General features: G+C 35.1%; 1 protein-coding gene across 2 annotated transcripts; it reads left to right on the forward strand.

Annotated features, from left to right (window-relative positions):
• The first annotated feature begins 43 nt into the window (after positions 1-43).
• On the forward strand, positions 44-23056 carry cars2 (cysteinyl-tRNA synthetase 2, mitochondrial). Of its 2 annotated transcripts, XM_087237272.1 has the most exons (16): positions 44-73; positions 2299-2757; positions 2836-2886; positions 3203-3320; positions 3427-3498; positions 3573-3678; positions 3760-3840; positions 4048-4177; positions 10195-10328; positions 11635-11702; positions 11808-11874; positions 11950-12088; positions 15885-16008; positions 16117-16212; positions 22154-22384; positions 22600-23056. In XM_087237272.1, the coding sequence occupies exons 2-16, from the start codon at positions 2528-2530 to the stop codon at positions 22651-22653; spliced, it is 1701 nt and encodes a 566-aa protein (XP_087093398.1). In that variant the 5' UTR covers positions 44-73; positions 2299-2527; the 3' UTR covers positions 22654-23056. The 2 variants fall into 2 exon arrangements, 1 of the variants encoding a protein (XP_087093398.1); XR_015476629.2 differs by lacking the exons at positions 44-73; positions 15885-16008; positions 16117-16212; positions 22154-22384; positions 22600-23056 and adding an exon at positions 12596-12721 and having other exon boundaries at positions 2273-2757; positions 11950-12276.
• The last annotated feature ends 214 nt before the right edge of the window (positions 23057-23270 follow it).

The raw sequence follows: 23270 nt of genomic DNA on the forward strand, positions 1-23270 counted from the left end.
AGTTGGCGGCGTAAATAAACCACGCTGTTGTTTCTCACCCGACAATAAATGTTTAAGAAGAAGATGACCATGAGTTGAGTTTAAGACTTCTTATTTGAACGTACCTTTCAAGTTAAAATTGGAGAAGAATTATCAGCTGCTTTTAATATTACAAATGGTACACCACAAGGCAGTGCAATTAGCCCCATTTTATTTAATATAATGATTAATGATGTTTTTGATAAGGTTAACAAGGTAGGAATAGGACTTGCACTTTATGCGGATGACGGAGCATTATGGAAAAGAGGACGCAATATTAGAAATGTTAATAAAGGAATACAGGAATCAATTAAAAAAGTTGAGGAATGGTCTCTGGAATGGGGCTTGAAGTTCTCAGTATTAAAAACAAAATACATGATATTTACAAAAAACAAGAAAATAGTACATACAGATTTAAAGTTATATGAGCAGATATTGGAAAGAGTACCTGTTTTTAAATACCTTGGCTTATGGTTAGATGAAAAGTTAATATGGAAAATTCATATAAATAAAATTGAAACAAAATGTAAAATTATTATAAATTGTATGCGTTCAGTTGCTAGTCACAGATGGGGAGCTAGTCGTAGTGCATTGTTGTGCATGTATCAAGCATTGATTCGATCCTGTTTTGATTATGGCTGCATTGTCTATGGATCTGCATCTAAGACTTTATTAGGAAAATTAGATACCATACAAACCAAAGCGTTAAGATTATGCTGTGGAGCAATTAAAACATCCCCTGTAGATGCAATTAGGGTAGAAATGGGAGAAATGCCTCTTGAATTTAGAAGGATAAAATTGATGATGACATACTGGGTAAATCTCCAGCAATCAGTTAGTAATCATCTTACTCGTAAAATACTAAAAGATTGCTGGGAATACTCATATGAAGGGCAGGACAGTTTTGGATGGAGGAGTAAAAAGTTGGCTAAAGAATATGGTATAGATAACATGATCTTCTGTCCCAATATACCACTTACTGATGTCCCACTATGGAGAGCACCTGAACCACTCATAGATGTAAGCTTGCTAAGTAAATATAAAGATGAATATAGTGGAAAAGAAATAGATGCGTTTTTAAATAATAAGTATTATTCAACTTTACAAATTTTTACAGATGGTTCCAAAGAACCTATTAGTAAAAAGATAGGAATAGGTGTTAATATTCCAGAGTTCAAAGTAAATATTAGTTTAAAATTGTCCAATAATCTATCAGTATACACTGCAGAGTTAACAGCTATAATTATAGCATTACAATGGGTTGAACAAGTCAGACCAAACAAAGTAGTAATCTGCTCAGATTCATCTTCAGCTTTAGTTAGTATAGCAAACTCAAAATCAGATAGAGAGGATTTAATAACAGAAATCTATTTATCTTTATATAGATTAAAGGAAATAGGAGTAGTCGTTTATTTCTGCTGGGTTCCATCACATATTGGGGTATCTGGTAATGAAGTTGCTGACAAATTAGCAAAGGAAGCACTAAATAAGCAAGAGGTGGAGGTACATGTACCTCTGGGGAAAAGAGAGGCAAAATCGATTTTAAAGGAAAAACTAATAAATAAATGGCAAATTAGATGGGATAATAGTAATACTGGAAGATGGCACTATAGTATTATACAGACAGTAGGGACAACACTAAATCAAGGAAGAAATAGGAAGGAAGAGGTGTGGTTATCAAGATTAAGATTGGGACACACAGGGTTAAATGCAACACTTGCGTTAATGGGTTTACATGAGGATGGGAAATGTGATGTATGTGGTGTAACTGAAAATGTAGATCATGCATTATTTATATGTAGCAAGTATAATAAACATCGCGATATGTTATTCAGTCAGTGTGGGGAAGATAAAACAATATATAAAATTATTCTAGGAAAAGGTATAATAGATTGGCAAGTATATAGAGCGTTTATTAGGTATATCGAGCATTCGGGTTTAGGTTATAGATTATAGTCTAATATTTATGGGTGAGAGTATACTCAATCATTGTCATGAAGGCCCTTTATGTTAGAGGAGCTGAACACGCAGCGCTGACATGAGTATGTGGTCTAGATGCAAAGATTGGAGAATATGAAACATCCAAGTTATTTTTTTTTTTATTATTATTTTTTTTTTTAATTTTTTTTTGTCCCTTTCCCTCCCTCCTCGTTTCTTTATGTTGCCCTTTCTAATATTCAGACCCATCATCGGAGTAAGATTCTGTACAGTAGGTGGCGATAATGCTTTTTAATGGGTTAGTCGCCATAAAACAGAAAGAAGAAGAAGAAGAAGAAGAAGAGTTGAGTTTAGAGTGATTTTATTTTATCAGTAATACACCGACCGAGATGCTTACATATTTTTGCCATGACAGGTCGATGAGGTTATAGCTAGCCTATGAACCAACTGCAAAATCTAAACATCTAAAATGCGTTTAAATGTCTTGTTATATTGCGGTTTAAGGTCATCTCAGTAACGCAATCTTTTAAACTCTATTCAAATACTTTGCGTTTTACGAATGTAACTTAGGATGGCAATGAGGCTGGCTTCAGCACTGATACTTAATTCTGGCTTTAGAATCAGGCGTGAAATTCATAGTGGAGTTACAAAAACGTCATTACTGTGCCGTCGTACTGCATGCAGCAGGACGGAAAGAGGGTGGGTAAAACCAGTGGGTTTTGACACCGGTGTAACGGCTTACAATAGTCTTACCAAGAAGAAAGAACCTTTAATTCTGTCACAAGAAAAAATTGCTACCTGGTAAGGCAGCTGTCTATAACGATTTTCGTACATGTTAATTGCAATCGTACTTCATTTTTTTCTCACTGTAACTTTCAGGTATAGCTGTGGACCGACTGTTTATGATCATGCCCATCTGGGTCATGCGTGGTAAGTGTTTAAATGTTTTTATAGCTTGTATCTTGTTTTTGGTTTAGCTTCAAGGGAGCAAGTCAGTATTCATTTATTGATACTGCAATCATAAAGTGTATCTTGCTAATAAAAACTGCACATGCTGGTAAGGTAGGTTTAAACTCTGGTCATGAGCTAAATCTTGCTGGTTTTCAGTATATCTGGACATCTTCATCCTGTTTAAATTTTTTTTAATTACGTTTAATTCTGGATATCAGTGAGCATTTTAACATTTTAAGAACTTTGGGTTACTGTTTGGTCATTTTTCCAATGCCATCCTCTTTCTTCTGTGCAGTTCATATGTCAGATTTGATATTCTCCAAAGGATATTATCAAGACTTTTTGGAATTAATGTCATTCATGTTATGGTCATCACTGACATTGATGATAAAATCATACAAAGAAGCCTTGAGGTAAGTGTCTACTGATAATGTTTCATCTATGTTTTTGTACATGTCAAATTAGTCATTGTGGGATGTAAAAATGTAAGTTAAATGTAGAGAGTAAACTTCTTTTCAGGAGAACATCTCACCCATCACTCTTGCAAGAATGCACGAGGAAGAATTTAAAAAGGATATGCTAGCACTGCGGGTAAATCACCATTTTTTGTGTTAATATTTCCTGAAATGTTAATACGTCTTACAATTTTTTGTTTGTTTGTTCAGGTTCTTCCTCCCGTAGTATATATGAGGGTGACAGAAAATATACCTCAAATTATAGCTTTTATAGAGCGTATTATTGGAAATGGACATGCCTATGTCACAAGTCAAGGTGCTTCTATTAATTCTTTTTTTTAATCACCCTTGTGTAAACAGCATGAAACTGAATGGTTGTTACTATTTGTTAATCCAGGGAATGTCTACTTTAACACGAAGTCTATTAGTCATCGTTATGGCAAGCTTGTCAATCTTGGAGGAAATGCTGGGGAACAGGGTATGTTCACTTTTCTTTTGAAGTCTTCTTTGGTACATGTGGACACTTATCTTAAACCGTTCTTCTTAACAAACCAACCTGCTTAACAGCGCTAAAGACATTACTGATTTGTTACTGTTTATAAGAGAAGTGAATTTATGTTATTAATATCTACTGGAAACTATGACCTAAGTTTTGAAGACTAATGTACAGATTTTTATATTTTAGGGGTTCAGGACAAAGAGAATTCAAGAGACTTTGCTTTGTGGAAAGCATCCAAACCATTTGAACCTTACTGGGAGTCACCTTGGGGACAAGGAAGACCTGGGTGGCACATTGAATGTTCCACAATTGCTAGGTAAATTTCTAAACTTAATGTTTAAATTTGTTTGCATTCTTTAGATAGTTTTCTTAGTTTAAGCATTAAAATAACCCGAGACAAGGCCTTAACTCTTGTGTTTTTATGGATTATATGCATTGCATGAATAATTGCAAACAGACACAGTTGCTCCTGTTGCAAAGTTGAACATTTTATTAAAGTTATCGTCTGAAACAAAAATTCAGAAAACCATTTAAACCATTTGCATCAATGTTTAAAAATGAAATAATATATAAAATAAATTATTTTCCAGTATTTAATTAATCATTACAAAATTCATTTTTTATTTCATTTAACATTTCTTCCATGCCTTTTATACACTCTAATGCCTAGTTCAGACTGCGTGATTTTAGCCCCGATTTTGGTTCGCCGACAGGTTTTGAGAAATCGCAGACAAATGCCTGAAATCACAGGCAAATCGATGCTTGTGCACGTAAGTGACAATCACACAGTATGAACTATCAAAGACGCGATCTGAGAGAATTCAAATCATGCCGTGTGAATTGAGTTTTGCCTGAAAATAACATCAGCGATCGCCTACAGCCAATGAGAGAGCAGCATTCACTTGTGTGTGCGAGTGTGTATACCTGCTGCAGGCCAGCTGGAGGCTGGGGGAAAAGTTAAAAGTGCTCTTTTTCGGTTTATTTGGACCCACGAAATGGAGGAAAAACTAGTGGAGGTTTGACAGGACTCAGGAGCAACTGTGTCTGTTTGACGTTTCATACAGAAAGAAATTAGTTTATTATCAACGTTAAGGAGAAATGGCTAATTCCCTTTAAACCCAGGTGAGCAAATATGTACATTTTCTACCCCATTAAAGGCTTCTTTCTCATTATGTAGTTAATAACAAAGGATATACTATGTGTTTTTGGCTGTGAGACATAGTTTGGATGAAGTTGTCGGCGATTTTTCCTATAGTAAAGTCATGCAATGTGAAAGTCCCAGTCGCCGATCCATCTTGCAGTGTAAACAAAGCAGCTAAACTTAGAAACACTTTCTGCATTTTGCCCATCCAAGTGCACAAACACAGTAATGAGAACTGAATACACCACCGTAGCAAAGGCTACCTGCCATGAGGAGATAATTGAGAGATGAAGTCAGCTTAACAGTATTTATTAATAACTGGAATGAATCTACAGAGAGAGGAAGCCAGCCTGTTTATACACCAGTCAGTGATTTATGTGCAAGATGTGAAGTGACTGGTAATGCAGAAGAGAATACGGAGTCTTGGGGCATTGAAACAGTGTTAAGGGAGTTGCAGATGAGCCCTGTATCCACTGTAAATGGAATTCCAGGTGTTTGAGATTGTTACATGGAACTAGCTGGTTGGTATGGGGGATGAAGCGATGTATTTATCGTGGTCCTAGTGGCGTAGACAGACAGTGCACACAAAAGTTTAGTTGTGATTGATATGGTGGTTGGAGCTAAAGAGCTGTTAGTTAGACCTTCCTGGCCACCATCAGGGGCCTGTTTCAGTAAGGAGGTTCAAACAACTCAGAGTTTAAACTTGAACTCTGAGTTGATTTACCGAGAGATTAAAAACTCAGAGTTTTCGGTTTCTGAACAGCTGATCTGAGTTGGGTCAATCAACTTCGAGTAGACCAACTCAGAGTTAAGCGCGCACACCGTGACTTTAAAAAGGCATTATCAATGGAGCGCAGACATTACGAGTGACTATGGCAATATCTTATAAAAGAGATCACCATTCCTTTCTCCAGCTGAACTTGATGTTCTCATGCAAAGTTATAGCAAATATGAGTGTGTATATTTGAAAAGAAGCAACCATCAGTGAAGAAGAGACAGTTAGCGTGGGAAAACAGCTGCTCAAGTTAATGCCTAATTTCACTTTTTAAGTATTTAAATATTTAAGTATAATAAAATAAGTAATGTAATTTGTGACGTTTATATTTTTTTTCTAAACTTTTTTTATACATTTATTAGTTTTAAATGATTTAACAGTGCACTTGTGTGTCTGCCTTTTTTATTGATCAAGTGATAGAGGTTAATATAACATTTAGAAGGTAAGCAGTACTAAAAAATAATTTTTAGAAAGAATAATAATCCCATTAATCTAGTTAGAGTGCATGTCGAAGGTGAATTTAATTTAGTTATTTATTAAAAAAGGATAAGCCATTCTAGTACAGTTCTTCTGTGTGTGACTAAAATGTAGGCAATAGCTATGTTTCCATCGAAATATATTACATAAATGTATGTGCAAAACTGGAATATTGCATAAAAGATGCGAATAAAATTCCATCCAACGAGTCAAAGAGAAAAAAATTGTCACTTCCTGATTAAACTTGCACCAAATATCAACGGTAAAAAAAGAATTTACTGTGGTAGAAGAAGCTGCATCAATTAATTCTTTATTTAGCCTAATTAATGTACTTGCGCCTCGATGTCAGAAGACAATGCTGAAACACAATGAACACGTGGGGGCGTCTGAAGCCATGAGACGCGGAGACTCTTGACACGCACCAGACGTTCGGAGGTAATTAATAATATACACTAATACTGAAACAGTTAAGGCATTTTAGAATGACTAAAACAATATTTAAGACATGTTACAGTGTGCTCAGCCTGCTGGTTTGTCCATTTACACACATTTTCATTATCATATGATCATGTTCTTTTTTTTAATGTACATACTGTAATTTGTTCAGTAAAAGTGTTTCCATCATAGTTTATGCGCACATTTTCTATCGAATAAAAGTTTATCCTACTCAGTTATGCACGTTTTTTATACATATTTTAAAAAGTTATGTGCATCATGACGTTTCTATCAATCGTTTTTATGCACATATCCAAAATGAGCATTAAAATAGGTGGGTGGAAACGTAAGGCTAAGGCGAGAAATACCGCTTCATCTTTAAAAAAGGGGAGGAGACAGACAGAAACTCTTGAGAATAAAACCTGCTTCTATAGAGAATAAAACCTGCTTCTGACCAGGTTAGATTCACAGAGTAAGTTACCACAGTAACTGACTCTGAGTTAAAGTTACCTCTCTTTCAGAAACAGGCTTGACTTACCCTGCTTTCTTGAGTTTAACAAACCTGCCATTTTGAAATGGAAAACCCAGAGTTTCTCTCATTTCAGGGTTAAAATACTCTGAGTTTTCAGTTAACCTCCTTTCTAAAACAGGCCCTAGGTCTACATAAAAGTGGGCAAGGCTTGATCTGTTTATACATAGAATATGTGTGTGTATGCCTGTATGTGGTTTCTCTGGAAAACACAAGCAATAAAATATAAATTCAACACAGATAACATTATTCATGTACAAAATATTGGCTGCTCACTATATCACAGCACTTAAAGCAACATAATGAGGCATAAACACAACACATTACAGTGTATATATTAAGAAATACATATAAGTATTACTAAAGAACTTCTAATCAAGAACATAAGGATTTTAGCTCACTATAGGACACTGGCGCACTATTCAACTGTGTGTGGATTGCTGACTGACTGCATCATCACATTAAAGTGTTAGAGTGTTTATTCATGAAATAATGTGACATCAGAGCTCATTGTTCACCAGAGATGGGAGTCAGTCACAAATGTGCAAGTCACAAGCAAGTCTCGAGTCATAACCTTTAAGTCTCAAGCAAGTCAAGTTAATTTTTGTCTGACTAAATTCAAGTCACTACTTATTTAGAGACAAGTAGTAGCTTGGTCTAGCAAGTCACTTTTAAGTCAATCAAATTTTTGTTGATTTTCAAACTTTTGCAAGTTATTTTTTGGGGGGGAAAATTATTGAATCAAAATGATTTTTTCTTTTAGTACAAAAAACATTGCATTAAAAGTAAAGATCATCTTCCTCAAAGACATTTTGTACATTTAAATAACTCCAACTCCAGATATTGTAGGCCATTTCACATATATGTTAGGGACAGGTTTAGAGATCAATGGTCTGAAATGGTTTCTTGCTTTGCCTAATTTAAGTTTTAAAAAATTATTATTTTGTTTAAAAAAAGTATCAAGAAAAAAATTATGCATGCGAGGAAACAAAATGGAATATAGCATTTACCAATTTGTTTTAATGCAATCTTATTTTGAATAAAGTTAAACTTTAACATGTTAAAAACTAAAATGTTAAACATTAGCATACAAATACAATATACAAATTGTATAAACTTTGATTAGACAAGACATCAGCTGAAAACAGCTAAACTAACTTCAAAGCGTACAATTTTTGGTGTCATTTGAGGTGTCAAATGAAATTAGAAGTAATTGAATTGCAGGTTTTTAAGTTGCATGCTTTGCATGTTGCTGATCTTGCTTGTAATCTCTAAACCTGAATTTAATTATCTTTGGCAGAGCGCATTTCATTTTTCACCCCCCGCATGCTCTTCATTTGATGGTCGAATAGCAAATACATTTTCTAATGAATCTAATAAATCATTTAAAGTGTTTTTTTTAATCAACTGATTTGATAGCTCTGCAAATCCAACCGTTTCTTTTAAATTGGTTTGCATTTTCAGTAAACACTAATCCACAAATTACTCTGACATGAAAAAAAAAGAATATCCCAAGTTATCCACTTAATTTAAAAAATCATCAACTCCAGTCAGGAATCCGTTGCAGTGCTTTTTTCGGAGAAGTACAGAGAACCAATCTCAGAACCTGATAACATTTTTTTTTTTTTTAAAGATAGATATAATTTATAACAAACTGTTATGTATTCAACAAAAACAAGTTATTTCGAGTAATTTAATTCAAGTCAAGTCTCAAGTCATGACAGTCAAGTTACTCTTATAGGACCCACTTGAACATACATAAACATCTATGACAGGGATTAACTGTACTGTAGCTGTAGGTGGAACACTGCTCCAAAATCTTTAGAAATACCCAGGTCACGTGACTAAAGCAATTCAAAGGATCAGTAACTACACAAGTGTTCAAAGAGTTGGTGAATCTGCCTTTTATTGACAGGGTTGAAGTCAGCCACAATTTAAATGCCCATGACTAAAGCAAAAACAATGACCGGAGTGATTTATCAATCTCTATATTGTGAGGAAATTTCCTTTTGGCCAGCTGGTGTCCGCACCTTCATAATAAAGGTCCTCTGATCACTGGCCATAATAATGTACTTTCACTCTTACTCATCCTTTTGCTTAACCACCATGAACACAAACCCAAAGCATTCATTCAAACCGCATTATTACTTTGGTCTTGATATCATTCAAGCGCATGTGGGACCAAAGGAGCACACTGTACTGTTATTCTGGTTTTAACTAAATTTATCTAAGTTTTTGTTTTTTAAACAACGAACATTGAAGAGATCTCATGTTTGAGATTTGCAAAGTGCACTCACCTGAAGAAATGAATGGAAATCCTTGCACAAATTGCAGGGGTTTCGACAATGAAACTGAAATGTCTGGTTATAGACTACAATAATTCATTAGTACGATGTAGGGCCTCCTTTTGCGAAAAATAAAGCATCAAATAATTTTGGGAATAATAGATATAAGTCCTGCACAGGGGCTAGAGGGATTTTGAGCTGTTCTTCCTGCAGAATAGTGGCCAGGTCACTACATGATGCTAGTGGAGTAAAACTTTTTCGGACTCGCTTCTCCAAAACACTCAAAAGTAGTCCACAGTCAAGGTGTTTGCTGCTGGCACCATTGAAACTGACGTTTGGCATTAGCACAAGTGACCAAAGGTTTGGTTTTAGGGTTTAAGCCCAGCCATTTATATTGATCCTGCCCTACGAACAATTTTTGTGGAAACAGAAAAGTTGAAGTGCACATTTAATTCTGCAGTTAGTTGTGCAGCTGTGGTTTTGCATATTTTGGATTCAATTCAGTTTAGCTATGAAATTTCCAGCACTAAAATGGCCAGTGTTTCAGTTTTGTAGTCCAACCCTTGTTGACAAAGAATAACTTACTTCTCAGAACAGTAAAATTCAGTTATGTCTGAAAAACACCTAAACCCATTAAAAACATATGCAATGGTGACCCCTATTACAAATTGTTTGTGCTTTTTATCTTCAGCTCAGTGTTTGGACATCAGCTGGATATACACTCTGGAGGGATTGACCTTGCCTTCCCACACCATGAGAATGAAATTGCCCAGTCAGAGGCATATCATCAGTGTGAACAGTGGGGAAACTACTTTTTACACTCTGGTAATGCCCTTAATATTCTGGTTTAAGCAGTAATATTGGGAGTAAGACTGGGCGATAACTCCATATCGATAATTATCACGATATAATAATATATATCCACCCACAGTTGTTTAAAACAGGCACAAACTAAAAAAAAAAATATATATATATGTTTTTGAAAATGTATCCTTTTGCAACAAATTTCATTTTGTATAATATGTAACTTAATTTTGATGTATATTTTGTTGGTTTATTATCTACTGCATAAACAAGAAAAACGAATAACATCTATAATAACAGCCCACTATATGCTTTAGCTCCAAAACAATCCATCAAATTTTTTTTACGGTTTCATTTTAATTCATTAACGAAGCGCAGTTTTAGCAGCTTGATCTGGACCGTCTTTACAGGCTATTCGCAGCACTTATAGTATTGTTAGATTACCTCGGAAGAATAAACTCGGTCTGAAGGATGATAGAGCTCAGAAGCTTGTTGTGAATGGAGAGGTTCCCCACATATCTCACCGTGATGCGCAATCGATAAAATAAGACTGCATAGGCCTAAATTCGCGCCAGTCTGTCAGATAAAATTGGTTAAAAAACACCTGCGAATATAAGAGATCTGCGCATAACAGGGTTCTATGTGTCCCGTGATATGTGATGCCAAGAGGGTGACTGCATAATGTAAACTGCACACACTTGATGACGTAATGCGTGGACACGTCGCACTGCACAAAGCATAACTAAACTTTTAAATGTCCATGCTTAATCAGTCATTGATAAGGTCTATCGATTAAAGCGTTATCGGCAATCAATAGATCATCAAGTAATCGTTAGCATCCCTAAATAAAATATATTAAAGGATATTTCACCCTAAATTCACCATACTTGCCATTCAAAGGAGAGTTCATCTAAAACTAAAAATTGTGACCATTAACTCACCTTTTACTTGTTCCAAACCGGTTACATTTTTTTTTTCTGATGTTGAACAATAATATCCAATAACTTAGTAATGTCTTTAAAACTTGAACAGTGAAGGCTGAATTAAGATTGTTCTTTTGCTTATTGTTTTATTTATATTGTCAGACAGCAGAAACCTCTCACAAACTGTGTTAAATTAGCTGCACAAAGGGATTATTGGTGTGCTAAAAACTTTTACATTTATCGTGATAATTATCGATATCGACCGATATGGAAAAAAAAAATTGCCATATCGCCCAGCTCTAATTGGGAGGGGATGATTTAAATGCTTGTGTATTTGTGAAATTTTACTTTAACTAATACAATAAATGGAAATTAAATTAAAACAACAAAAAACTGTTTTCAAGGGCACCTTCATTTAAAAGGAAGTGTAGAGAAGATGTCAAAATCCTTGAAGAATTATGTAACTATAAAGGTAACAAATATAAATGTACATAATGATGTGTTGTGTTTTTAAGATAAATGTACTGCATAATTTAAATCTAACTCTCTCTTTTTAATATATATATATATAATTTAGGATTTTCTGGCATCTTATACTGCTAATGAGTTTCGACTTTTCTGTCTTCTGACCAAATACAGATCAGGTACGTTACATGCTAAAAAGTACACCTGCAATATGTCCACTAGATGCTCTACATTTTTATCTTTTGTTTGTCCAGCAATCGACTATAGTGATGCTAGCATGAATGAAGCCCAATCTACACTGTCCACCATCTCTGCCTTCTTCCACAATGCACAGGCCTACATGCAGGGCCACATGCAGTGCCAGCCTGTAGAGGAAGGATTTCTCTGGGAGAGGTAAAAGCAGATCATTTTCAGGGTCTGGTATACATTTTGATCCAAACAGTAACATTAATACTGCCAGGTTCACAACTTCACACAGCAGCACACACTTGTCATGTGTACTCTTTCATCATCTTGATGCCTAACATCTCAAGAAGCATCTGATTGCACCAAGTCAGACAAGAGCGTGTGCCCACTGGCAGGTGAAAGTCTGTTCCTTAATCAAGCACTTAAAACTCCTGTTAAAGCTGATGCACGCAAGAAAATATCTATTGATATCTCCAGTATGCTGGAGGCTTTTGTAACTATAAAAAGCTCTTGGGATATCCCTATTAAACTTTTTCCCTCCAAGACAACTTAAATCCTTGCTTTGGCTTTTGAAAGCCATTTCATTGTCATTTAAATCAATGGGATTCCCTTTGTGCCACTCCAAGCTGGACTTGCATGCATTTGTTGTTGCTTGATGTTTGCCAAGCTCATTCAGTAGCTCATTCTATCTTAATTGCTTAATTTGTTCTTTAGGTTCTCTACACTTTTACGTCTGGTTTTGTCTAGCTCAGCTTATTCATGTGCATGAGTAAATTCCAGTTGACTGTTCTCTTGCAAAGGGGTTCCCAAACTTTTTCATTCCAGGACTCACCTAGGCAAGTAATTCAATCTCAAGACCCACCATAATATTTTAATATTGAAAAATGGGTAAAAAATTTATCCATTTAAAGCAGTCAAAAATATATGGTATTTGGCTTTTTTGATTTTGTGATTTGATATGCACAAAATGAGGCTTGAAGTGCTTTTTTTGGGATGCTGGCTGTAACTCAGATTTTTTATTATTTTATTATTATTATTTTTTTATTATTTATAAATTTTTTAGAAGAGAATATGATCAAGCTTTGTTAACATTTGCAGATAGTTTTGTTGTAAGGTGCCGTTTGAGTTTTAAGGGGTTCATGCTAGCTTATGCAATTTTTTATAAGCATAATAGACAATGCAGGACTTCCTCACCCTCTGGACCTCTGCCGGTAATAAAACTAAGATCGAGGTAGGACTGATGATATTTTCTGTGTGGCTCCTTTTTAGATTTGTTTTGATCTGAAGACGTATCAGAAGTCTGCAATGCCTTTAGTTTTAAAAACTTTTCCATTTTACCAAATATTTTGCGGCTGCGGTCATGAGTGCTGCATGCTACTGACGTAGACACGTGACAGTTCAACACAAATGAATCTGACTCAGTCATTCAATGTAAGCTGATTTAGACTGTTTTAGCTCATGCGTTTTAACCTAAATGGTTCATTTGAAAAACTGAATCAGAGTTGTTTGCTCATTATTATACTGGTTTTGATTCACCGCAACGTAAATATAGCTGCAGCCAATGCCTGGTTCACACTAGAGGATTTTAAGCCTGATTTGAGCCCGATTTGGAAGTTAACGAGCTCGCCGACAGATCGGGCTGTGATCGGGAAGAAATCTGTGGGTGCACGGCACTCGCCGCTCTTTATGTGTGAACTACTAAACAACGCATCGACGAGGCTCGCTGACGCGTCACCGACACCTCGCAGACGGAAATCCAACATTCAGCATGCTAAATATTCCAGAGCAGATGGCCGACTCAACCCCACGTGTGGTCAGATGTAGTGATGAGCTGCAGCCAATGAGAGAGCATATCAGCATGAGCTGAATGCCTGTGCGTTCAGGAGCTCACCAGAAACATCTGTGATTGGTCAGAATGGGCATCGGTGCACTCGCTTCATTCTGCATTAACACAGACATGAGAGTAGGCTATATTAACAGTGGAACTAGAATTCTGTAACTATTAGAATTACCATACTGCTCATGCTCACCGTTCTCATATAAAACGCCATATTGTCACAACATATTTACATTCAAAGCTATTATTGAGATATTAAAATTAAGCTTTGGATGTGTGGCATCATATTTAATGACACCATTACCCTAAAAATATAATCTTTTTTGGTAATACAGCCTATAAATATGTAGTTAAGATACTAAAACACTTAAAGGACTTGGCTTTTATATTCACTTTCAAACAGGAGCTATTTCACAGCACAAAATATGCTGTTTTGAAAGATATCTGAAGTGAATTGATGTTTTTGCCATCAGAAAGTTTTGTTTATGTTAGCAGGAAGTTGCTAGGCAAGAAAATGCACACATATTTAAAGTCACAGTGAAAAGTATCAGACATGCATGCAGTCATTTTGACCAATATGGTAATTTAAGGCAGAATTGCTCAGTTCTTCACTGTTTTGTGAAGATGTCAGAAAGAAATACACTGATAGTTAGAAAACGGCAGGGTGTTATAAATATGTTAGTTTTATTTCAAAGAGTTATAAAATTAAAAAAATTAAAAACTCTTTGTGTATCTATCCACTCGAACCTTGCAGATGAGTGATTAATCCGCTGATAAATCAGATGATTTGACGATGTTTTTAATGCTTTCTCCAAAGCTTGAAACTGTGTCAGTGCTGTCATCAGCACACAAGCAGCCAATAGTGTTCGGCTTTTTCTGACGACTCCTTCCTCAAAATTTCATTGGCTGTGGTTTGGTAGCTTGAATGAGCTGATGGGGAATGAGATGTTGTCAGATCATGTAGTGTGTGATCCCCCTCTTGTGGATCGTTCACGGAGTGTTGCGTAGTGTAAACACCACAGAGATTAAAAGACACAAAGTCAAGTCATGTAGTGTGAACGGCACAGCGATCTGCTGATGTTTAAAATCCTGTAGTGTGAACTAGGCTTAAGTGACGTTGCGTGACCCACCTTTCTTCATTGTGTGACCCACTTGACAGTTTGAAAACCCCTGCTTTAGCACATAGGGTCTCACTGTGAGTATATTGAATAATCAGGAAGCTAGCAATATTTCCCATAGATGGATTTCGAAAATGACACAATGAATGAAATGTGTTACTGTTCGCCAGCTCTTTGTAACATCAGGTGAAGAGATCTACCAAAAGTATGCCTCACTTGCTGCTTGAAAACAAATATGCTCATTGCTCACTGGGGAATTGTAGCACTTGCTTGAGTTTTATTCACTCAGGGAAGGTCCGGACCCTTACCTGTCAGTGTGTACGCATGCATACTCATTTTTTTCACGCCATATAATTGGATGCAGAGATCAGGCACAAAGGCAAGTCTCTCTCTTCAGTGTTTTAGATAACTTCATTCATGTACGTTACCATTATTTTCTATCTCTTTAGTTTTGGATCAGTTTGCTTGCAGAGACATACAGAAGCTGTATGTAATAAAATAGTTTTTTTTTTATTCTGTTGTTTTCTTTGCATAGTAGTTGCTGACATCAGGTGATAGGTGATATTGCAACTTATTGGCTTTTATGAGAATATTAAACAGATTTTTGACCTTGAATGATTTAAAACCTATTGTAGGAAACATGCATGCGTCGATAGAAATTTTTGATTGCCATGTATCGATGATTAACTATTTTTGATGATCATTTCATTAAAAAAATTTTTTATGATTTAAAACGGCATCTTTGGATATGTTTTCTAATGGAGATGCTGTTGTCCTAAAAAGCAAAAAAAAAAAAAAAAAAAAAAAGATAAAAATCATAGGCATACCCTAGAAATGGTATTGCAGAAAATTTTGACTGTTTTAAAACCTTGACTTGTCCAAACTGTGGTATACCTTGAATACGGTTATCACTCTATGCTTAGTCATACAGTACTTGATAGTAAATATGGTTAATTTTCCTGATGTTTGAATGTAGCCTAAACAAGCGTTTACAATAAATGACTTCATCTTACTTGCCTTTTGTCTTCACTGTTTTTGTTTGGTTAAGGTTGTCTAATACTCAGACCAGTGTTCATAAAATGCTTGCCGATGACTTTGACACACCAAAAGCTGTGGATGCCATCATGAGTCTCATTTACCATGGCAACTGTCAGCTTCAGCCTGCTACTAAGGTAAAATTATAGGGTAGGTCACTAAGGCCTCACATTCTTCATCTCCATTACACATTTTTAAAATGTTAACTTAATGGCTTTTAATCATCATTTTAACTGTGTCTGCAGGTGGATGGGCCTAGGAGTCCTGCTGTATTTGGAGCCATAATGTCCTATGTTATGGAAATAATGAGTGTTTTTGGAGTGGATCTATCAGACAAAACGGTGAGATATCAAACATCACTATCTATTCCTTGCCAGTAAGTTAATTTGTTAATTATAAGCATTATATTATCTGGGATAATGCTAAATGCATGTCCCTCCCTTCCAAAGCCACGCCTTCTCAAATCATAAATGCATACAGCGAATAGATGACCATAGATAACCTTATAACACTAGATCATGTCATTTACCAATTAGAAAACTTTATAGTACTTTATAATACTACGATTAAAAATGTAAAAACCTTTTGAAAACCTTTTTTTTTTTTTTTTTTTTTTTTTTAGAAATTTTTTCCAAATGATGTTTAACAGATTAAGGAATTTCTCACAGTATTTCCTTTAATATTTTATTAGGAGAGTGTTATTTGTTTTATTTTGGCTAGAATGAAAGTAGGTTTAAATATTTTGAAGAATTTTTTTGAAATATTATTAGCCACCTTAAGCAATATATTGTTTGATTGTCTGCAGAAGAAACTACTGTTATACAATGACTTGCCTAGTTACCCTAATTAAGCCTTTGAATCTCACTTTAAATCTGAAGGCTTGTATTTTGAAATATATCTAGTAAAATATTATGTGTTGTTATCATAGCAAAGATAAAAGAAATCAGTTATTAGAAATGAGTTATCAAAACTATTATGTTTAGAAATGGGTTGACGAAAAATCTTCTTTCCAATAAACAGAAATCGGCATATATGCAGTTATTTCCCTCCCTGCAAATAAGGAAAGGGAAATAAATACAATAGAATATAAATATGAAACATACTGTGCTTTAAGCATCTTCACTGTAAGAATAAAACTCTATCTACGAAAATCCTTCAGTCAAGAGCATTGAGTAATTTTTCCCTTTGTTGATTGATTAATTCTTAAAACAGGTGGCAGCAGGAATATTGCACGCTGTTACTTTAATGGTTTCTCTTTGACATGTATTTTGATTCTCAACCTGTTTGTTTATTACACAAATGAGGGTTAATATGAATAATCACTAAACGCTGCGTTTTGACACCTATTTGATCAATAAAGCGCTCACATTAAGATGACTTTAGATGTGTGTGCCCTGCTTGTCTCTGAGCGCACAGTGTGCTAATGAGACCGAATGCTGTGACCGCATTCACACCGCTGCGACATGCAGTCTTATTTCTCGCTTTAAAAAACATGATTCAAATGTAAACGAATTCCCGTGCTGCAAACGTTACAATACAGTAAATGCTTTTAGTAATTTTCATTCAAAACTGAGCTTTGCAGAGCAACAAATGTGTACAACTGCAAATGGGGCGGTATATGATGCAATAATCGTTTATCTTGATTTATGATTTTCATGATCGTTAGAAGTCAAAATCGAATTTGAAATTGAATTTGAGTTATTGCACAGCCCTTGTAGCGAGCAAAACTTGTCATAATGTGCAACTTGTCACACATACAATGATTGCTGGTCTCTGCTGACGTCTCAATGGAGACACGCACTTTGTCCAACGTAAGCGACTAAAACATAAGTGTTTCCCCAAAGCTGAAACTTTGCAACAAAGCAGAACTTGCATGCGATTTCAGATCGAGTAATCAAAGTTGCATTCTAAATAATATAGGGAGTGTGTCTCAGGTTGTCATTGTTAAAAAATAAACTAGTGTGTAAACATAAAATCAGCTTTACCATAGTAAAGATGGCTTACGTTAGGAGTAATAGCGCTATTTACTTGTGTTTTGTTATTCAACTATCTGAAATAAAGAATACTAAAAAAAGAAATCATCTGTCGCTTGTCATCTTTTTATATTAAACTTGCTTTACCAAGACAGCGACTGACACTAATGACTGCTCGCTACTCCTCACATCACTTATTTGCAACTAAATTAATGCTTAGGTCTGATTAATTGACTATATTTCGATTAAATTACATCATCTATGCTTTAAACAGTACCTTGTGAAATTGAACATTTCACAATCAATAAATGGCTGAACAACATTTCTGTGCAAGGACCATAATGCATTGCATATTTGGCTCATTCGTCAGTAGCCTAGATTCATATATATTTTAGAAAGGAATCGTTAATAAGGACTTAGCTTGTAATAACTTTAATTCTCTAAGTGGAACAGCTTGGGTAATCTTTTAGCCTAGTTGAATATATAAAAACATTTAAAACTTTGTGTTTATAATTGAGTAGTGATTAACGATTAATTGATTGGCAATTTAAATGATCATCGATCAAAGGATTTTGTTGAAATTGACATCCCTAGCTTACATGGTAAAACAATTGATTTACATGGGGCACCATTATACTTGGACTTGAATGACAATGAATTATGCATAATTGGTGTCATGAGATAAATAAAATAATTACATTTGATTTTGAATCTACTACTAATGGGGAATTTAAATCACAAATCTGACCCTTTTAAAATTAACATTCCCCTTCAAACACAAAACAAAGTATCTTTTATTGGCCAGAAGGCTAAGGGGATATCGACAAAAATTCAATATTGTGCGTCCCTATCAAAGCTAAAGGAGTATAGATTTTTAACATGTATGTAAATAATAATAAAAAAAGACAGGCTTACACAGGCTGCTTAAATGCTTAATACTTTATTACCTGCGACTCATTTGTGTTATGACGACATGTGCTTGGTTGTATACTATATCAATAAAGTGTTTAGACTCTTAAAAACAGTCTTGCAATACACTGAGCCACTAAACATTGTTCTTATGACGTTTTTCTACAGGAGGAAAATGCAAGTTACTTCCAAACACTTCAAATATAGTCTGTGTTATTAAATGCAAGGCTATTGATGAAATCCAGGCATAAAACTATGACAACGTTTCAGATGACTGTTCTATAGCCTAAAGCTAATTAATCTTTTAGATTCTGGAGTGCTTTACAGGTCTAAAGAAAATTATAAATGATAAATTATCTTCAGTAAAACAAATACGTTTAATGAGATTGTATATAATTGCACTCACCTGGGAAATAGAGGCAACTTGAACGGTTTGTGAGCACAATTAAATGCTCACAGAATAGTAAATTATCTGATAATTGCAGGAAATAATTCCAAAAAGCAATTGACTGTGTAAAGCCACATAAAACAAAACAAATACGATGTATAAGCCGATTTCAGCGGCTGATCAGTCGGAATCAGCTACGGTGATAAAACTGCGACCAGCAAGACCCAGCTATCACTCAAGTGGCCACGCCCTTAATTATGCAGACTTAATAAAAATGAAAAAAAGTGAATGGATGAGTTATAAAAAAAAATTTTCCCCCTCACAGTTGTCATGAAGTGTAAAATTAGCTAAATAAACCAAAACCATCATAAAATGGCCAATTTGCCATTGCAGTCAAAAATCATCTGGATTTCCTGGAGACAGCCCCTAAAGGGGAGTCGATGAATTGCAGCTTTAGTTACTTTCCGTATTGGCTTCCCGAGGGATAGCGAAAGGTTGCCGCTTGGTTCAGTATTTAGATATTTGTGGATGCTACAGTGAAACTGTTGCTTGATAAACTACAAGATACTCACAAGTTAAAGTAGTTAAGCTACTGCCAAACTACCTTTAAAAAAAAATACATAAACACATTTAAACTACTTTCACAATGACATATATTACAAATAATCGAATAAGCATATATGAGCAATGTTTTAAGTAAAATATTTGATACTTAAAAGTACAATATAATTATAATGTCAAAGTTTTATTACATGCACATTTAAAAAGTAAAAAATTTCAATTTTTAATAATAACATACAGTCATACACAATATGACATGCAGTGAAATCCTTACATTTGCAATGCTTACGTTTTTAATAAAAAAGGAGTGCAATAACAAAATGTAAGTGTAACAAAGGTTCTTTGTGTGGGAAGAAGAAGACAGGGTCGGCGTTGAGGTAAGTAACAGATTTTTTTATTTTCTTATCAACTGCACAGGACAGCTCCCACTATGTGGCCGTCGTTCAGGTCTCTCTCCCGACTGTTCCTCCCGTTCTCCTTAAGACGGGTGTCTCTCCGGCCCAATCACTAGAATAAACAGGTGTTGCTTATTATTTCGGATTGGCCTGCTGATTAGCCGCCGGGCTCTGAGCATGCTCTCCCCCTTTATTGGGTATTCGATCATGCTTACCTCTCCACAGTAAGCAACTTAAGTTAAACCTAGTGGCATTGTCTCAAAAAACCCTGTAAGAAATTCTTACCTCATGTTACTTGCTGTTAAAATACTCTTTAAATAAATAAAAATAAATACAATTTCATACACACACACACACACACACACACACACACACACACACACACACACACACCTATATATATATTAAGGGTGTAATGATACGCGTATTTATATTGAACCGTTCGGTACGAGACTTTCGGTTCGGTATGCATTGCAAACCGAATGATTCAGGCTAATATCTAAAAAGATAAAAGAGAAGAAGTACAAAAAAGTCCGCAATGCTTGCCCCGCCTTCAAGCTCTTCTTATTGGACCACTGCGCTAGAACAGAACGCAAATCCACTCACCCAGTTCCGCTGACAGGGAGCTACAGCCATGAAGATGTAAAGGTCTGGATACGAGAGAATAAAAATAACATTGGTAGATTTAGTTTTAGAAACCAGCTAGAGTTCCCACTAATGACAAAACTGATTAGGGATCATGTGCTGAATCTCAATCCAGCATTTACACTTGAGTAATGAATTTAGTGGATTAAACAAAAATACTGCATTGCATAAAAATGTGTAGAACTAAAGCATTTATTTAGCACACAACTCCCTTCATCACATAGGCTTGAAAGTTAAAAACCCTTAACCCTAAAATAACCCTTTGAAGTCTTGAACTCATAGACATCACCAGATACTGGGTTTTTTACCTTTTTAATGCTCTGCCAGGCCTTTACTGTAGCGGCTTTCAGTCGCTGTTTGTTTGTGGGCCTTTCTGTCTAAAGTTCAGTCTTCGATAAGTGGAATGCATGGGTTGCATAGGCTGTATGTTTTGGGTCATTGTCCATCTGTATTAGGAATGCCGCCAAATCAAATTGACTTCATTTAGTTGTATATGAGCAGACAGTATATGTCTGAACACCACAGAAATCCATTCAGCTGCTTCTGTCCTGTGTCACATCATCAATAAACACAAGTGTCCGAGTGTTTTTTTTATTTTTAAAAGCAAAGCCCAATCTAGCCTTTCTATTCTTAAAGCTTATGCGTGGCTTTCACCATACAGTATACCCTCTGTATTTACTTGTATGCAGACTCTTTATGGTGGGCTTGCCTTGGATATTGATATGCCTACCTCCTGAAGAGCTATGTTCACTTGATTGGCTGTTGTGAAGGGATTTATTTCACCATGAAAATTATTCTGCTATCATCCACCAGTGTTGTCTTCCATGGGCATACAGGTCTTTTTGTGTTGCTGAGTTTACCACTTCTTTTACCACATCCCGAATCGACTCCAGGCCCTATCTACTTTATTGATAATGACATAACAAAGAAAATGCCTGCCCATACAATAGCCTTTGAGTCAATTGTCTAATTACTTTTGGTGTCTTTATAAAGAAGGTGTTAAGGAGCACAAACTTCTAAACCCTTCACCCAATTTGAATGTGAATACTATGAAATGAAAGCTGAGAGTCTACACATATGTCCATGTCCCTTATATAACTATAATTGTGATGTTTCCGTTAACAGTAAAAAAAAACTGTATCTGTAAATTTAACACACTTTCCACTCTGTTATGTACCCGATTAGCTTTTCAACATTTATCTCCACTCAAAGAATATCATTATAACACCAATATTACAGATTATTCTGTATATTATACTGAACATTATTTACATTGCTTAAAAATTTAAGTTTGATCTGACTGTCATCTGAGCAAGCACATTTTCAAAAAAGTGTCCTTTGTAGACAATGGCAATGTTTTTTATTCAATCAATGTGTAGATTTACAAAAGAACTTGCCCTGTGTCCCTTAGGAAGTCCAAGTTTCCTCTGGAGTTTTGAATAATGTTGTGGAGGAGTTGGTTCATTTTCGGAGTGAAGTTCGTAAATTTGCTCTTTCTGTGGAAGACCAAGCACCACAGGAATCCCAGACTGGCAATAAAAATCAGAAAAGGCATCATCAACCAGACAGATTACACTTAAGCTTACTGAAAGCGTGTGATGCCTTAAGGAATAATCTAGCACCCCTTGGAGTCCACATTAAGGTAAATTGATATACTGTTAGACTTCTAAAGTTAAAGGACAATTCATTATAATGATTCTTTAAACATAAAGTGCAAACAACATATTTACCTAATTGTTTTCTTTCACATATAATATGTAGATATTCTAAACTATAAAAGTATCCAACATTTTCTAGCAAAGGCCATTGCATCTCTTTATGGTTAATGCTGTTAAATTGAATTTTTTTTTGTTTCAGGATAGAGGCACCAACTCCACGTGGGAGGTAACAAAGGCAGAGACGAGGAAGTAGTCCCTAACTGAATTTTAACAAACTGTATTGATTAGGACTCAGTTTAAGCGCTTTAATTTTTTTCTTACTAATGCAACTAAATCTGGAAAGCCTATTTATGTATTATTGTCATTTTCAATAAATCTGTTAAATGTTTATCATAAACTTTTGATACAACTTCTGTAGCAGTAAAGTGTATTAGGACAGGGTCATGAAGTTACTAAAGCAAAGCATTTTAATAGGTGCCATTAGCATATAAAACTTAAGCAAAATTACACATTGTTTTTCAGTTAGCTGATTTTTACTTAAATGTTTCATGGAAGACTTGATTGCAGTTGTTGTTTTATTTACCAGATCTGATGGCATTTCTAAACTTCACCTGTACTATCATTTATTAAACACAAAAGATGATATTTTGTAGAAAGTTGTCCACTGACTTCCATATAATTAGTTTTTCCTATTATGGAAGTACTGTGAATGTTTACAGGTTTGCAGCTTTCTTCCAAATATTTTATTTTGTATTCAACAGAAGATGGGTGAACTATCCCTTGCATTTTGCTCTTTTTCAACATGCTTAGCAAACACAGTTGTTGGAGAAACTAGACCATTGCCAAAGGTTTGAAAGATTCAGAAATTAA

This window comes from Danio rerio, chromosome 1 (genome assembly GCF_052040795.2).
Source record: "Danio rerio strain M-AB ecotype USA chromosome 1, GRCz13ab, whole genome shotgun sequence".
Taxonomy (NCBI): domain Eukaryota; kingdom Metazoa; phylum Chordata; class Actinopteri; order Cypriniformes; family Danionidae; genus Danio; species Danio rerio.

What these genes read in the sequence shown, in the direction of transcription:
- cars2 (XM_087237272.1), top strand. Translation starts at nt 2,528, where the DNA reads ATGGCAATGAGGCTGGCTTCAGCACTGATACTTAATTCTGGCTTTAGA. An exon ending in CAAGAAAAAATTGCTACCTG is followed by an intron (nt 2,758 to 2,835) that starts GTAAGGCAGCTG and finishes TGTAACTTTCAG; the next exon opens with GTATAGCTGTGGACCGACTG. An exon ending in AAACTACTTTTTACACTCTG is followed by an intron (nt 10,329 to 11,634) that starts GTAATGCCCTTA and finishes ACTGTTTTCAAG; the next exon opens with GGCACCTTCATTTAAAAGGA.